This window comes from Octodon degus, unplaced genomic scaffold (genome assembly GCF_000260255.1).
Source record: "Octodon degus isolate 3935 unplaced genomic scaffold, OctDeg1.0 scaffold00131, whole genome shotgun sequence".
NCBI lineage: Eukaryota > Metazoa > Chordata > Mammalia > Rodentia > Octodontidae > Octodon > Octodon degus.
The window spans coordinates 2,872,123-2,889,198 of NW_004524707.1; the positions used below are offsets into that span (position 1 = coordinate 2,872,123).

Below are 17,076 nucleotides of genomic sequence, written 5' to 3' on the forward strand. Positions count from 1 at the left end.
CGATTGGTCCATCCTGCTCCGCCTCAGGACGCTTCCTTCTCCGGCCACGCCCACCCGCCCTGCGGCCCTTCACCCTGTGTGTGTCTGAGATTGTTGCGTCTGGACAAGTGGGCTCAAAGTGGGCAACCTGGTGCTGCCGGTTCAGTTTCCAGCTCATCTCTGGGAAGATGATGGCGTCTTTCGCGCCGTGCGTGGCGCCTCCTCACCACGGCGAAGGTCGCGCTGCTGGTCGGTGGCGCTTCCTGGGCGCCTGGCTGCTGGCCGCGGGGTCCCTGCTGGCTGCCTCCTCTGGTAGGACCTGGAGTGGGGCGGGGCCGGTGCAGGCGGCGGCCGATGGCCCCAGGAGATCGGCCTGGCCCGGCCCGCAGCCAAGCTTGCTGCGAGCTCGAGGGACGGAGCCCAGCCGGAGCTGCTGGGCGGCGGCAAGGGCGCACTGTCCTAGGAAGGGCCCCGGGGGCAAAGTCAGTGCCGGGTTTGGACGTTTGGATTTTTGTCTTCCTGAAGTCTCCTCGGTGCCCCAGACAGAACTGAGCCTGGCTTACACAGGTTCTTGTGTTTTTTCTGTCTGTCCGTTACCTAAGTATTCCCTAAAGGCTTTTGACATTTTCCCCTGTTCATTAAGTCATAGTTGAAAGTAGCGACCTACAATTCATTGTTAACCAAGCCTATGGAGAAACTACATCCTACAAAAGGATTGGTAAATAATATTAAGCTGGTTTGTTTTATGTTTCATTGAATGGGATACTTCTAAAATGCTGTGGAATGCATCCTTATTGGATAAAACTTACACAAAGGCCGTCCGTTTTCCACGTCCTGTATCTGTGGTGTTTCTACACCGTCTGATGCATCCAGTCCTTTATCGCTGCATTTTTTTTTTCTCAGCAACATTCACCCATAAGCTTAAGCATCATAAGAGCAACATCCACTTAGTAGTATTTGACTTCCGAGGCCCAGGCCCTGGGCTGCTTCTAGGGAAGGAGCCCTAGGCAGGAAGCGACGGTCCCTAACCTGCTCCATCTTTCTCTATTCGTTGACACGCAATACACAGGTAAATAGAATAGACGAGAGTTTTATTTCTGTCTCAGATAACCCTAGTGACAAATAGCAGGCAATCGAAATATTTGCTGAGATTTATTGGCAGATATTAATTAAATCTGCGTATTAACGAATTTTTTTGCAAACCAAGAGGAGTGAATAGGAGGACAGGGGCACTATCTGAGCACACGTGACAACTGTCAGAGGCAGGGCCCACACTCCTGTGCCTCACACAGGCCCTGTGGCCAGTGGCCGCTGTCCCCTCGGCCTTCCATGGAACATTTCCTTTTCCCTCATGCCATACTGGGCTGTTTAATCCTGGAGAGGCATCTGGAGTATCACCTGCTTAGGGAGACCTCCCACACACCAGCTCATACACCCCTCAACCCAACATGGGCTCCCTATACTAGCTTTTCTGTTCTCTACTTCTCGCCTTTCCAAGACAAAGATCTTACCTGTTTTGGTAATCATTTGAGGTTCTCAATGGCAGATTTTTAGCCTCATCAACACCTTTATTGAGTACCAGAGAAGTATCACATTTTCCAGGAGCTCAGAGCACAGGAAACAATTCCTCCTACTTCCAAGAGGAAAGTCCTTTAAAGGACCATGCCAAGGCAGCCTTTCTAGGGTGCTGAGGTAGTCCGTTAACCTCAGGAGACTCTTCAGGACTCCTGGCAGCCCACTCTTGCTTCTTAGTGCTTACAAAATAGTTCACTTCTAAAAGGGGTAATAGGAGCCAGGCATAGTGTCTCATGCTCATAATCCCAGCACTGAGGAGACTGAGGCAAGAGGATGACCTTGAGTTCAAAGGCCAGCCTGGGGTACATAGGAAGACCTTGTCTCAAAAAACACAAAAAAGGGTAATAGAAATGGGGAGCAGAGGTCAAAGGTAAAGTCAAGAGAAATGTGAAACCTAGCAACAAGAAAGCTGAAAACTCAATAGGGTAGGCAGGGAGAACAGGTGGATAAAATAAGCCTTTCCTTTTTGGAACAGCTTGTTCTCATGAACAAGCTTTATGTCTTTATGGGCAGACAATGCTGGGCATGGGGGGCTGCCAGCTCAACAGGGGCTGCCAGATGATTTGAGGTCACAGAGGGACATTATTCAAATTGTGGGACCAGTCTCCTCCCTCCAGAGGGGGGCTACTTTTTTGAACAAAGTCTACAGTCTCTTGTTATGAAATGGCTCATCTGCTAATTTGAGGACCTTTTCTGTCCAGATAAAGAAACCAAGATCACAAATGCTTATGTGGGGGTCTCAGCCTCCTTACTCCACATACTGAGGGTACAGAGTTGTGTGGTAGGTTACTAGGTTTCTAGGATACTGGGAGGAAGAAGCTAAAGAAGTGGCCAGTTCACCCTTCACCAGTAGTTAAACACTCCAAGAAATTATTTGCAATACGAAATTCATGACAGCATACTCTCCATCGCTGCTTTGTGCCTGATGATAGTGGGAACAGCTACTATAAGGGACATATTGTAGTATGAGTGTGGTCACACGGGTGCATGGAGTCAGCCAGGCCAGCTGTGAGACTCAAATGCTTGTGGTGGTTCCCTGAGAAATGCATGCTGGGAGAGTCCAAGGGAGGGCAACTAGTCCGTGCCACCAGGGGAAGGCAGAGCATGTTTCCCAGGTGGGATTATGGGTGGATTAAATCTGGGGAGACAAGACTCAGGATGATGTGGTTCTTGGGAAGGCGTGGTCCCATGTGGTTCTAAACAACAAGGAAGTACCCCAGAAAACAAGTTACAAAAGGAGTCCAGCAGAGCCCCACAGGAACACAGAACCCAAAGTTTTTAAGTAAGCAAAGGCAAGCAGCCTCCAGGAAGAGCTGCTACTAAGAGGAAGCTGGGAGGGCTGGGGTGGGATAGCAGCTCCTAAAATACAAAACAAGTTCAGTGATCGCACAGGCCTGGACACCTGAACACCACAGCCAAGGCTGGCACTAAGTTCCCTCAGTGTGCTCCATGTGAGCAGGGTCTGGACACAGGGACTTTGAAGATCTGTAGATCTTATTAAGGAGCTTTGGGTGTGACCCTGAGGTGCTGCAGAGCTACTGAAGAGGATCTGTCTCATCAGGGCCTCCTCAATGACTGCAGTATATGGAGAACTCTGAACAACTCTGATCAAGTGTGGAAAATGAATTCAGTGATTCAGTGAAGCCAGTGAAAGGTAAAAAGACATCTAAGAAGACCTCCTCAGACACACTCAGGGCAGCGCAGAGGAGAAATGAGAGGAACTCGGGAAAGGAGAGCACTAGGAGGCTGAACAGACATGGCATCTGGGGAGACCAAAGTTGAGACTTGGGCATGTGATAAATGAAGCTTCACTGTGTTGCCTGCGGTGGGGGACAGGTCCAGTTAAGGGGTGCAGCAGGCAAGGCAATGAATAGGTGAACTGGTACCTCCATGTGGGAGAGGGGCTGGGAAGGCAGCTGGCCTCCACAGCAGTGAAGACACAAGAGGTGGCCTTGAGTGACGAAGAACACCAGGTCCTCAGACAGATGTCACAGATCCACCTCGGGCCTGGGGACAAGCTGAAAACCAAGGCCCATACTTTCTAGGAAGCTAAGGAAGGAGGGAAGGAGAAAAGGATGGAATGGACAGTTCCAGATGTGATCAAGAAGGTGACCAACTGCCCAGGAAGAGATTGTTAGTGTGAATTTAACAAGCAAGAACCATTTGATGATTCTGAAAGTGATCAATGTAATTTTTGTGGCCTAGAAATGAGAGAAATAAAGAATATATCCCCAGGCATAGATGTCAGTCTGCATTTTGAGGAAGTCTGCATTTTTTTCTCATACATATGAGAAACCTAAAATATAAAGAATAAAATAAATGAAAGATTATAAGAAACATAGTGGTGAATTTTGTGGTGATGAGGGTAAAGGTAGGGAGTAAGGAAATGGAAAATGATCCAGACATAATCTCTGCATGGACCAACTTCCCAAAACAAATGTAATTACTCTGCATCACAAGCTTACACAAATAAAAACAAATGAGCTGTGTAGGACAGGAGAAAGAGCAATATAAGATGGCCAGGTTTCCTTGTGGCTCCAATTTTGGTCAAATGGAAGTTTCTGGTGTCTTGGTGTGGTACTCATGAGGGTCAGAGAAATGGCATCTGTGAGCAAATTGCAAGAGACCCAGCATACGGAGCTGCTCCACTCCCCTGAACTCACCTGCGACATCCTGTTGTACTATAATATTGGCCTCCTTTGTTATAGGTTGGCCACAGAGCTTCAAATCAGTCATCTTGTAGAATATAGAAAAGTTAAGCACTGAAGCTGGGCTGTGGAGTGTGAACCTCTGAACAGGAGGAAAATTCAGTGTTCTGCTTTTGCTGGCTCCAGGAGATCCTAGAATGACGGTATGTGCCCAGAAGTCCAGAACAGAATTCTAGATACTTCTAGCCCCTCCTTTTTCTTATTATAAAATAAAATCGAGGAGGCAGTAGAAGGAGGATATCAAGCTTGAGGCCAGCCTGAGCTACGTAGCACATTCAAGGCTGGCCTCGGCTATATAGTGAGACCCTGGTTCAATAGAAATCCAACTCTGTACTTTTTTCATAACAATGATTTAAGTTACTACAGCCTTTTGCTGTTGTTTTAGGCCACTGACCGAGGAATGTTGAGAGCACAAGGTCGGCACAGTTGAAATGAGAGCATTGTCAACAGGCAGATTGTAGAACAGAGTGTACATAAAATACTGGGTCAATATGGAGATACATGTAGAGCTTAGAACATGACATGGGCTGAAGGGAACGTTTCTCGTGTTTAAGGAAACAGATCTTTGTCCTTAAGTTCTTACCTCAGGACAAGCATTAGGATTCTTTTAGCAAGGTAGGCCTTTGCTCAAGGTCATCTTATTTTACATAATTCTCCTAATGGACTGTGCAGATAATTGAAAGATGATGAATTGCTGAAGTGAAAGTGACCCCTCCATCTGGACAAAAAGAAAAAGAAAAAAACTACAAAAACAGAAATAAAACTGAAAAGCACAGCAGTACAATTGTTACTGTAGGGACATGTTGGATGAAAAGGCCCACAGCCATGCAGGGAGACTTCTAAGGAAACGCATGATGGCAGGATCAAGAGGCAAGATTCAACTGGGTTTTACATTCAGAAAGCAAAAAATAAATAAATAAAAATTCCACACACATGCAAATAAAATTGAAAGTTCATGTAAGAATATTCAACATAGTAAATGTCTATGCTTAAGTGACCCCTCTCCACTTGCAAGATCACTGATATGAAATGAATGGAATGAAGATGTGTGCTCTCAAATACTTGAGTCTGTACTGATCTCGATCCTTGAAAGCCACAATGCCTATTTGATCATCCCATTTACCTCAGCATTTCTTGTGTACCCCTGGGGTACAAGTGTAGTAGAAAAGGAAGACATGGGCCTTGACCTCTAGGAATTTGCTTTCTGAACAATGAGAGCCTCGAGGGGCCGGTGGTCCAAAGCTTCTGTTTCAAACTATAGAAAAGCACCGTAAGCAGAGTGCTATGTACCTGAGGTGACTTCTTAGAAGAGGTGTTAATTTTGAAAGGAATTTAGAAAAAACTGGAGAAAGATATACACTCAGGTCTATTTTTAAAGGCCAAACATAAATGGCATCCTTTAGTTTACTGTCAAATGGAAATGACATTCTTCTACTACTTCCTCCACTTGATTGGAAGCTCAGGACAATTGTGTAGAACCTTAACATGAGTTTGCCGCTGTTTCTGCTCTACCTAGTGTCAGCCAGGCTCTGCCTGGACAGAGTGATATTAATATTTGATCTTCATGTTTGTCCTCCTTTCTCCCTAGATGCCTGTGTGCTTCCACCACCATTTGAAGCTATGGATCCTGTAAATCCTAAACCCTATTATCAAATTGGGGAAACAGTAGAGTATAGATGTAAGAAAGGATACATTCTTATGCCTATTTTTCTCATGGTTTCTACTTGTGAGAAGAATCATTCGTGGGTGCCTATTACAGATGATGGATGTTTAAGTAAGTAAATACAGCCAAATATGGTTTGTTTGTTTGTTTGTTTGTTTGTGCTTGCTCTGAAATTTTTCACACATTTTAGAGTGCATATGTCACTATTGGAATGATTTTCTCACATGAAACAATCCTTTTGATTAAATGTGTTTTTTTCAAACTTTGAGACATTTCTAAGTAATATTTTCCTTGACAATTGGTCGCCTATGTAATGGTGAACCTTACATTTGCCCTTATATACAGTAGTTAAATAAAGAAGGTAATAGCCTATTAATCCAAAATAGCAATACAGAATTTTGGGTTTGATTCAAGCACATTTGGAAACTGGATTTTAAACTTTCACAATGATTTCCTTTTAGAAATGAAATGTACATATCTAAACCCCCCTGTAAACGGCAGAATAGAATATATAAATGGAACTCATACCTGGGGTGATCAAGCTCGCTTTACTTGTGTTCCGGGGTAAGTCCCTCCTTAGAGGAAACAAGGTAAACATTACTGATTGTTTCTTTTCCTTTTGTTCTTAGGAATTCATATACATTTCCTTTAATTTTGTGTTCTATGTGCCAAGTTGTATTTCTAGCCAAACAACCTGAGGGGGTGCTTTATGCACAGAATAAAGATGCGTAATAAAGAACTGAAGCTCAAAGAAAGCAAAGCTGTACAATTCTTGTTTTATCAAATAATAAGCCTATTGTAAGCATTAAGAGTGGAGTAAATATAGTGACTTCATCCTACATACCCAAGAATGGGAAATAGAGAGCCATCCAAAGCTGGGTTTCTGGCCAGAGAACCCTGCCCCAGATGTTAATCAGACCATAGTTGATCTGATAGAGGTCAGTCAACATCTTTCACATGGAAAACCTTATTTTTGAGACTGCTACAGAGAACTGAACTACCTAAAAAGAAAAAAAGGCACTGGCCACTCAAGAAGAATGTTTTGTTCCATAGAGTTCTTAATAGTATACACTGGAGAAATAAGGTATTTATGAAAAATGTACATTGAGAGAGCTAGTGCAATACACTATATTAAAAATAGGGCTGGACTTGGGGACGAATCTGCTGTGACTACATGCATATTCACTGTTTTGGGGTTTTGTTTTATTTTTTTATTTAAGTAAAAATGTTAGGAAATTCACTTGGAGGTTGTACAGAAAGGGTTTGCTAGACACTTTGAGGGAATCAAAGGTTTCAGACCCTTCCCAAGGGAGCTGTAGCCTTACTGATAACTACAGTATATGCAGTGCTATACAGTGAAATGGAAAACTAACAGATAAGTAGAATACTTCATGATAATGTCCGTGACGGTACAGAAAAAGGAGAGATTTCTCTGAATTTAAATCATCAGGGAAAGGGCCAGCAAAATAGCAGATTAAAGTGCCTGCCAACAGGTGCAGGGGCCTGGGGTTCGATCTCCAGGCCTGCCATACCAGCCCCATCCCCGGGGTGCGCTGAGACAGCAATTGAGACTGGGCGTGGTGATGCACACCTGTAATCCCAGCTCTTGGGAAGCTGTAAACAGGCAGATCACTACGAGTCTGATCTAGTAGTGAGACCCTGAACACCCTGTAGACCCTTCCCTAAAATAAATAAATAAATAAATAAATAAATAGTCAGGGAAGACTTCATTGAGTCATATTCCTGAGCTTGTCCTAGAAAGATCTTCTGATCTAAATAATGCTAGTAACAACTTCATTCTCAGGCAGCACCATGAGTTACGATAGGTATCCTCTTTTGAAGAGCAAACTGAGCAAGAGAAACCTGAACTGTTTTGTCCACACTCAAGCAGCTGTCATCCATGAAGTAGCCACTCTAAAGGGGCCCATTTCAACTGGGTCCCTGTGTGTCCTCCCTGAGCAGCATGTGGGAGTGAAGAATGTGTAATGTGCTTGCAGGAGAAAATACCAGGCTGGACTGCCAGGCAGGTGGTGAGAGACTTAGTTAGACATCATTCCTCTTGAACAGTGCATTCCTGTTGAGGAAGCCTCCCTCTGAGTAAATTGCAGGTTTGTTCGGCACTTTGGCTGCATGTTATTTAAGAAAGTTATTTCAAACTACCAACGTGTAGAACAACATCTAAACATCTCCTTCACTGTTGTTTGTATCATGTTAACCACTAAAGAAAACAATAACTTTTTCTTTTCTCATTTAGTTTTTACCTGGTTGGTACTGAAAGAATATATTGTGAACTTAAAGGAAATAAGGTGCTTTGGAGTGACAAAATTCCCAAGTGTGAAAGTAAGTAAACTCGCTTTTTAAGATTTAGGGCTTCCTTTACGCATTTAGATGAACAAGTACCCAAGGAGCTTTTCTTCATGTGGGTGATAGCTACTGATACGGATCATATTGGAATTAAAAGGGAGAATTTCAGAAAGAATTATTTACTAATTCATTTTAAGGACAAAAACCTCAATATATGTTAGCCTACATAACATTTTTATGGGAAATTTTGAAATCTGAAAAATCATAGAACAGTGGCATTACATTGTGGCCAATCTTGCTTGGAGGAAGATATCTGGAGTTAAACTATTGTGTGACCAAGGTCCCTGCAAAAGTTACCATACTTTGAGGGTAAGAATGAGAGAAGATCGGTGTTAGTGTGAACCACCAGTTTACAGTATGAATGTATTTATAAATTATCAAACATTTCTCAATTAGCATTTAGTTTTACTTTTAATCTCATGTATATTCTCATATTAAATTGTCAGCATCTCATAGAAGAAATCCTGCCATGGCCTTGCAGATAAATATAAGTATTCTGTACCTTTAAAAAATAACATTTGTGAGATTGGGCATGGTGGTGCGTGCCTGTAATCCCAGCGCTTGGGAGGTTGAACACAGGAGGATCACTACAAGTCTAATCTGTGTAGTGAGACCCTGTAGAACCTGTACTAAATATATTTTTTTAAATTAAAAATGTTTTATTCCATAAAGGCAATCTTAATAGAATAAAACTGTCCTCTACCAATAATAGGTATATTTAAAACATTCCACTGGGATTGCCAATGGGCTACTTTTAGAATTGGGCCTATTTTAAAATCTGTATAGATAAATAAATATACAAGAACTTCTGGGAACATTTTGAATGAAAAAACAATAAGATTGCCCTGCCACATATTAAAACTTACTGTATAACTATTGTAATGTGTTTGATACAAACATATTTAGGTATTTGTTGAAGTAAAACAGCACAGGGGCTGATGAGATAGCTCAGTGGACTAAGAGGCTAGACAAGAGCTCTACCACTGGCTCAGCTATACCTTAGCTCTCCTATAGGTTTCTAAATACATTTTTAAACATTCAAAAAAATAACCTTTGTTCTGAAAATTCATTCTATATTAAAGGTTTGAATTGAGGGCAATCCACTTCTTCACAGAAAACTTACTAGATGGATATTGAATTAGCTTATAGACCACCTATATTGATGAATTTATTAAACACAATTTGAAAAGCTTTATTAGTAATATATTGGGCCAGGGAGATGGCTCAGTGGAATAAGCTCTTCCCTGGCAAGTGCAAGGGCCTGAGTTCAATCCCCAGTTCCAAAAAAAATTAATAATATATTAATTTTTCTTTGATTCTGTCTTTCATTTTTTCTTTTTCTTTTTTTTTTTAAAAAGAGGTGTCATGTGCACCACCTCCAAAAATAAAAAATGGAAAATACACCTTCAGTGACGTACAAGTATTTCAATATTTTGAAGCAGTAACCTATAGCTGTGATGATGTCCCAGGACCAGATAAACTGTCACTTGTTGGAAATGAGGTGCTTTACTGTGCTGGCCAGGAAGTGTGGAGCAGCGCAGCTCCTGAGTGCAGAGGTAATAATCTCTCGATGCATTTGTTTCTTCACTTCTAGTTATTGTGGAAATATTTTGTAAACAGCTTTTACCTACAAGTAAGCACACAAAAAATTGAATATATGTTTCCTTTTCTTATAAAAGTGGTTTCTGATTTAATTTAATACAGACTAAGTTAACTCAAGTTAATACTTCAGTGTTAGAGTTTCCTGTCGCTCCCCTGAACATGTTCTTCACATTCTGTTTAATACATTGTGAACTACTCTGCTTATGCCCGAGTTGGGTTGTTTCTGTTTGAAACAACCACAATGAACACCCATCTAAAAGTAGTGTCTTGTTCTACAAGAATGTAAGAGTTGTACTGCAGATAAGGAGAAAGTTGATTATAATAGAATAACCATCCTACTGGATACTGAATGATAAACTCTGAACAAACTTGTAATCCTCAGATGTTTAAAGCACTGTACAGTGACCACGAACATGGTGACCCAGGGCAGAATTCGCCCCTTGAATCAGAGGTGCCCTGAACAGCAGCAACATAGATACTCTTTTCAATTACACCTGTAACATCTCTTAGGCAGAAAACCATCTTGGCATGACTACTTTAAACAAATATTAGGGCCAGCCAGATAGCTCAACTGGGATGGTGATTGAGATTGGGCATGGTGGCATGCACCTGTAATAGAGCACTTGGGAGGCTAAAACAGGAGCACTGCAGGTTCGGTCTGTGTAGTGAGACCCTGCAGACGCTGTACTAAATACAAAAATAAATAAATAAATAAAGACAAATATTAAAAATTGAAATTAGTATATTATCTGATCACCATAGAAGGAAAGCAGAAATCAATGACAAAGACATCAAGGAAACCCTCAAATAATTGAAAATTATGCCAGACTCCTCTATAGCTGAAAGAAGTCAGGTGGGAAATTAGAAAGTATTTTGAATGGAGTAAAAATGAAAACACATGTCAAAGTGTTGGGGGGCAGTACAGCGAATGCATTACCTAGGAGGAAATTTACAGCATGAAATAATTATACTAGGAAAACAGTCACAAATCAGTGCTCTGAACCTGCACCTTAAGAAACATTTACCAAATTAACCTAAAGGGAAGCAAACAGAATAAAATGATAAAAACAGACCTGCCATCAAAGAAGCTGAAAGGAGAAAAAAAGTCAATGAAACCAACAGCTCTTGGAGATAAAGTAGATAAACTTATAGTCAGATGGACCAAGAAAACCCCCCAACAAATTACCAATATTAATGAAAAAGAGAACATCCTAAATATCTTGTGGATATATGAAATACTGTAACAAATATCACATAAAATTGAATGCCCTTAAACTTACTAGCTTAAAGAAAATTGACAAATTTCTTGACAGTCTCTAAGCACAAAAACTCATTTAGAAGGACAGATAACCTGAATAGTCCTATGTCTATTACAGTAATAGAACTTTTCATTTTGGCCTTCCTATAAAGAGAACTGGCGGCCCAGGTTCTCCACAGGGAATTCAACAAAACATTTAAAGAATAAACAAAAATGATTCTGTACAAACTTTTCAAGAAAATGCAGAAGATGACACTTCTCCACCCATTTTATAAAGACAGCATCACCCTGGACAAAAACATTAAAAAGCCCAAGCAGTATCCTCAATGAATATCAAACTAAATATCCTCAACAAAATATGAACAAATCAAATCCTGTGGCACCATAAGTCTTTACCAAGAAGGTTTAGCCCAGGGATGCAAGGCTAGTTCAATATAAAATTTAATCGGAATTATTTAATATATTTCGAAAACACAAAAAAGAAGAAAATTGTATCATCTTACTAGATGCAAAAAAACTTGGATAAAATTCATCATCTTTTCATGATAAAACTTCTCAGCAGGCTAGAATTAGAAGCTGGCTGTCTTGCTCAATCTGAAAAAAACACAAAGGCATCTACAAAATCCCACAACTGACATATATTTAATGGTAAAAGATTCAGTTCATTGTAATTAAAAAAATAAACTAAGGTAGAAACAAAGCAAGAATGTGCGCTATCATTGCTATATTCAATATAGTATTGGAGTCCTACCCAGTACAATGGCAAGAGAAAAAACAAGGACACTTGCTGGAAAGGAAGAAATCAAATCATCTCTGTAAATGAGATACCATGCAACACACATTAGAATGGCTGAACATAAACACATATAACCCCCACCACACTGCATGCTGGCAAAGACATACGAAACAGCTAGCATTCTCTTAACTCTGTTGGTAAGAATGCAAACTGAGAAAATCTGAAACACACTTGTTGATTTATAAACATTCACGTACATATAAATCACCAACACATATGGGCCCCAAGTGTCATCATGCTGAGTAATATAGGCCGGTCTCTGAAGGCTATATAATTCTGTGTAGCAGACAGTTGGGGCTGGCGGGGTCGGGGTGGGCGGAGGGTCTAAGTCACAAGTGTGGTGGAGTAAGTGTGGAGAGGACTAGAACTTTATCCTCACTGCAGCAGTCGTTTGTGTGATTGTTACCATTTTGTAAAACTCATCCATGTTTAAACCAGAAAAGGCAGCTTTTACTGTGTGCCCATTGTACCAAACTTATAAACGTCATTAGCCAGGGCTAAACACAGTGAAAAGACCGCTGAACCTCAAGACGCCTCAGCAGAAATCCAACATGATTTAAGAAGAAATATTTTCAAAGGGAGAGACTGTTACAGACCTGTGGAAGCACGTTAGCCCGCCAAATGTCAACGGAGCCATGCTGCAGGAAAAAAGCCTAGAAAGTTACTTGAATAAATACTAGCCAAAAAATTATCCCAAGCTGACTCAAAACAGCAACCTTAGTTTCAACAAGCTCAGTGAAAGTGCAGGAGATCAGAATGAAAAATTATTAAAATTTACCAAAAAGAAAAAATAAAACAAACTTAGAAGTTTGGTAGAGTTTAATAACTTGGTAAAGCTACCAAAAACAAAAGATAACTGGTGAAAGAAAGAAAGAAAGAAAGAAAGAAAGAAAGAAAGAAAGAAAGAAAGAAAGAAAGAAAGAAAAGGAGCCAATCAGAAGAAAATAGCAGCAGTGAAAATATGTATTATTTTGAGAGGGCAGTGGATAAAGGGTCTGGCAAGAGTGACTGAGCTCTTTAAAAAACACTGAGGGGCTGGAGGCAGTAGTGCCTCCAAAAGTGCCCCAATAAAAGACACAAGCTCAATGGCACAAGTAACTGCCTGGCAAGTGGAAGGACCAAGGTTCAATCTCCAGTATCACATGCCGTGCAGGTCCTGGAAGGATTCGCCATGCCAGTCACTGAAACTGGGGTGGGGGTGCATGCCTGTAATCCCAGCACTGGGGAGGCTGAGGCAGGAGGATCACTACAAGTCTGAGCTGCATAGCGAGACCCTACATCCAATAAATAAATAAAAAGGCACAACCTAGAATTCTGTATCAAGGAGAAATCTTTCCCAACCAAAGATTAAATAAGTAAAAACACTGTTAGATAAAGCAGAGCTGATTGAGTCTTACCAGACAAACTGAATTATAAGAATTGCTCAAGGAAGCTCTTAGGGCTGAAAGGGAATAGTACTATATGTACTATTCAGTACATCTAGATGTTCAGTTCTAAGGGAAAAAGAAAAGCCTTCTTCTAGTTTGATCTCCTGCACTTGCTATGCCCAATCCAGTGGTTTTTGTCCCCTTCCCCCAAACTCTCCCAAACCAGTGATGGGCCTTGAAATCAATCTAGTGCATCATGACTGCAGTTTACTTAAGAGATACGATAGAATGGCAAATATGGGAACAGCACTAGTACACAGGCTAAGTATTGACACTAAGTTTTACTTGGGGCCTGTGTGCTTGTATATTGGTTTGTAACATAAAATGTATTTCTTCATCTCTGGGTTGCAGCTAGGAAGGATTTACAAAACTTGGGCATAACTCCATCAGCCTTTCTATTCCTTGAAACCCCAACTTGTATTTGTTTCTCTATAAATTTCTTTTTGCACATCTTAGTACGACTAATTTCTTATTTATTTCTGAGATAAAGTAAGCCTTTCCAGGGAAGTCCTTTTCTTATCTTTGTAAAGAGCAAGGTAACATTATTGGTGTCAGCATGACCTTTAAAAACATCCCTAGAGGGGCCAGGGAGGAGATGGCTCAGTGGAATAAGTGCTTCCCTGGCAAGTGCAGGGGCCTAAGTTCAATCCCCAGTTCTTAAAAAAAATTAAAAAAAAAAGAAAGAAAGAAAAAAATCCCTAAAATTAAAACATGTTGAAACTTAGCCTGAACGTGTCCAATCTTTCTCAAAACTTGGCGGGGGTGGGGGATGATCTATCATGATATTCTATTCTATGAAGAACAAGTTACTAGGTTTCTCTGCTTACCTGGAGTTAAAATGCTTTATATTAAAACTTTGAAATGCAAATTTTTGTTTGTTTGACACAGGATCTTGCTATGTAGTTCAGGCTGACCTTGCACTCACTATCTAGCCCACCCAGGCTGGCCTCAAACAGCAATCCTCCTGCCTCAGCCTCTCAAATCCTGGGATTACAGCTGTGCACCACTAAGCTCAAATCACCATATTTATTTATTTATTTTATGTATTTGGTACAAGGTCTCACTACGCAGCTCGCACTCGTAGTGATCCTCCTGTTTTCAGCCTCCCCAGCGCTCAGATTACAAACATGCACACCATACTGGTTTCTGTGGTAGACTCGGCATGCTTGGGGGCAGGGCTGGTGTGGCACACCATACATTTTTTAGTTTGTTTATAAATGTGTTCTATTTCTTGTCTTTGTCTCTACTAAATTAATACTTTGTATTTTTTTCTGGTCCTAGGTTATGATACATTTCCATTAAATACAGGGGTTTTTATTTCTTTCTTTGCAGTAGTCAAATGTCCATTTCCAGTGCTTAAAAATGGAAGGCAGATAGCAGGATTTGGAAAAACATTTCTGTACCAAGCCACGGTTGTGTTTGAGTGCATCCCCGGTTATTACCTCAATGGCAGCGACAAGATTGTCTGTGGGAGCGACAACGCTTGGGAACCCCCTATCCCAGAATGTCTCAAAGGTACAAAGCTTGTCTTTTTTCCCCTTCTTGTTTTTTTTTTTTTTAATGTGATTTCTTTGACATTAAATATCAATGATACAGAAATGCTTAGAAGCAGAAACTTTTCCAGCACCATTCTGTATTCATTTTTGTGTCAGACATATGATATAAAATTCACCTAGAATTCTATTGGGATTTGGTATGTTTTTCTAGGGTTTTAGCAGATTAGCACGGGGCTGAGAGATAGCTCAGTAGAATAAGTGCTTGCCTGGCAAGTACACGGTCCTGAGTTCAATCCCCGGTACCTCAAAAAAAAAAAAAAAAAAAAAAAAAAAAAAAAAAAAGGAATGACAGGCATAGTTCATGCAAGTGTAATGAAAAGTAAGTAATTGATCCATTATTATTATTATTATTATTATTATTATTATTTGGTTGTTGCAGGGTCTCAATACACAGCTCGGACTCTTGGTGATCCTCCTGCTTTCACTCTCTGCAGTGTTGGGATTACATGCACGAGCCACTAAGCCTGAACTCTGGCTGGCTCAGCCAACCTGCATGGCATGTAGTACCGGGTATCAAACCATGGTCCCTGTGTTTGCCTAAGCTTGCCTAAGCAGGCACTCTAGTCCCCTGAGCTATCTCGCCAGCTCCCATTTTATTATTTTTCCAGTGCTTCCTTCCCCCAGTACAAAACCTCCAACTTTGAGTTGGGTTTAATAACTTTCTGCTTATATTGTTTTAAAAATCTTTTAAATTTCTTGTGAGGATGCTAACAGTAACTCCCAAGTGTCTGGTCCAAGCTCTATGCTTTTCTTTTCCAATGTCCACTTCTCCCAGTACAAAACTTCCAGCTTCCATTATCTCAGATTTAATAACATTCTGTTTATACTCCTTAAAATGAGTCCTTCAAGTTCCTGGTAGTGTTTTTCATATCCTTTAAATTCCCAGTAAGGTCTACTCATAATGAGTAGATTAGGAATTCATAATACTCATGAGTTTTATTACTTGTTTTTAGTAATAAAACCAGGCTGAATATTTTTACACCTACCTGTGATAATGACTCTGATATTTGCCATCATTCACACTTATGAACAGGAGTGCACAATGTGAAATGTGAAATGATTCAGCACCTTCCTTGCTGGCTGACAGAAAGATCTACCAGGAGTGCACTCAGGTCGCTTAGCAGGTGTCTGTGTGGGGGACACTCTAAAAGGTGGCTGAGCTACCCTCTGCCGCTAAATCATCTGAAGGGGAAGAGCTGTGTGCTCCTGTGTGTTTTCTGTCCTCACCTTTAGCATCGTCTTCTTCCTAAAAGTGATCTGTTAACTCCTCTCCTGGTACCTTCCTCATCCAGGTTTAGGTTTCCTTTCCTGGAACTCGAGTGGTTTACTTTTTCTATGTAGTCTTCTAACGGAGCCACCTCTGCTCAATCCGGAACAAGACGCCCATCTCTACTTCCTCTCTGCTCCTTTTCTCACCTAAAACAATTTTTCTTTTTTCTCTTCATGGAACAGTTTTATTTGGCGACAAAAATTGAAATTTTATAGCAACCGAAAGGTAGGAAAAGAGCTCATTTACTGTGGTGGATTGTTCTGAGAGGGTTTGCTGGTTTAGGGTTGGACAAAGTATATCGATATGCTGGAAGGAATTATCTTGCTGGGTGCAGTCTCCACTGGCTCCACAGCAGGACAGAGAGGAGTCACATTAGCCAAGAGGAGCGGATGGCGGGTCTCTAGCTGGGCTCTGCCTCCTCCATCAGCATCACTTCCATGGGCGTTAATGTGGATACCGAACTGAAAGAAACCTCAACTGCTCCCTTCCCAGCTCTTTAATATTTATAGAATAGAAGGAAATTATATATGTTAGGATAGTAATTACCTTTTTAGAATTCCTATAAGAACCCAGTACATTCTTGTTGCTTGAGTGCTGTGAGGTTGGAAGGGTGGGACGGGAGAGATGGCTTTTGGAGTGAACTTCATGCCCCCCTACCTATCTGCACTGGCACACCCACCCCACGTGGGCACAACCATCATGGCACACTGGGGTTATTGATTGGCTTTTTTCAAAAGTTGACTTGAAGGGTGTGTAAGCCACCAATTTAGCCTGGAGTTAAAAGATGAAGAGAGAACTAATTGTGAGAAAATGTTTATGAAGAAAAGAGACCACAGGGATCAATTTTTTTTTTTTTTTTTTTTTTTTTTTTTTTTTTT

At 41.0% G+C, this 17,076-nt stretch overlaps 1 protein-coding gene across 8 annotated transcripts in view; it reads left to right on the forward strand.

Moving 5' to 3' along the window:
- Positions 1-17,076, forward strand: part of Cd46 (CD46 molecule) — a 36,987-nt gene continuing 19,911 nt past the window's right edge. For 6 of the 8 annotated variants that reach the window (XR_002818060.1, XR_002818061.1, XR_002818062.1 and 3 more), the window contains exons 1-6: positions 69-291; positions 5,851-6,036; positions 6,387-6,489; positions 8,180-8,265; positions 9,648-9,845; positions 14,705-14,887. Coding sequence is in view for 5 of the 8 variants with exons in the window: in XM_023701165.1 (XP_023556933.1) it covers positions 168-291; positions 5,851-6,036; positions 6,387-6,489; positions 8,180-8,265; positions 9,648-9,845; positions 14,705-14,887 (880 nt within the window). In the remaining 3 variants the exon portion in view is untranslated. Of the gene's footprint in view, positions 698-5,850; positions 6,037-6,386; positions 6,490-8,179; positions 8,266-9,647; positions 9,846-14,704; positions 14,888-17,076 lie in introns of all 8 variants that reach the window. The other 2 variants (XM_023701168.1, XM_023701167.1) reach the window with 2 other exon arrangements.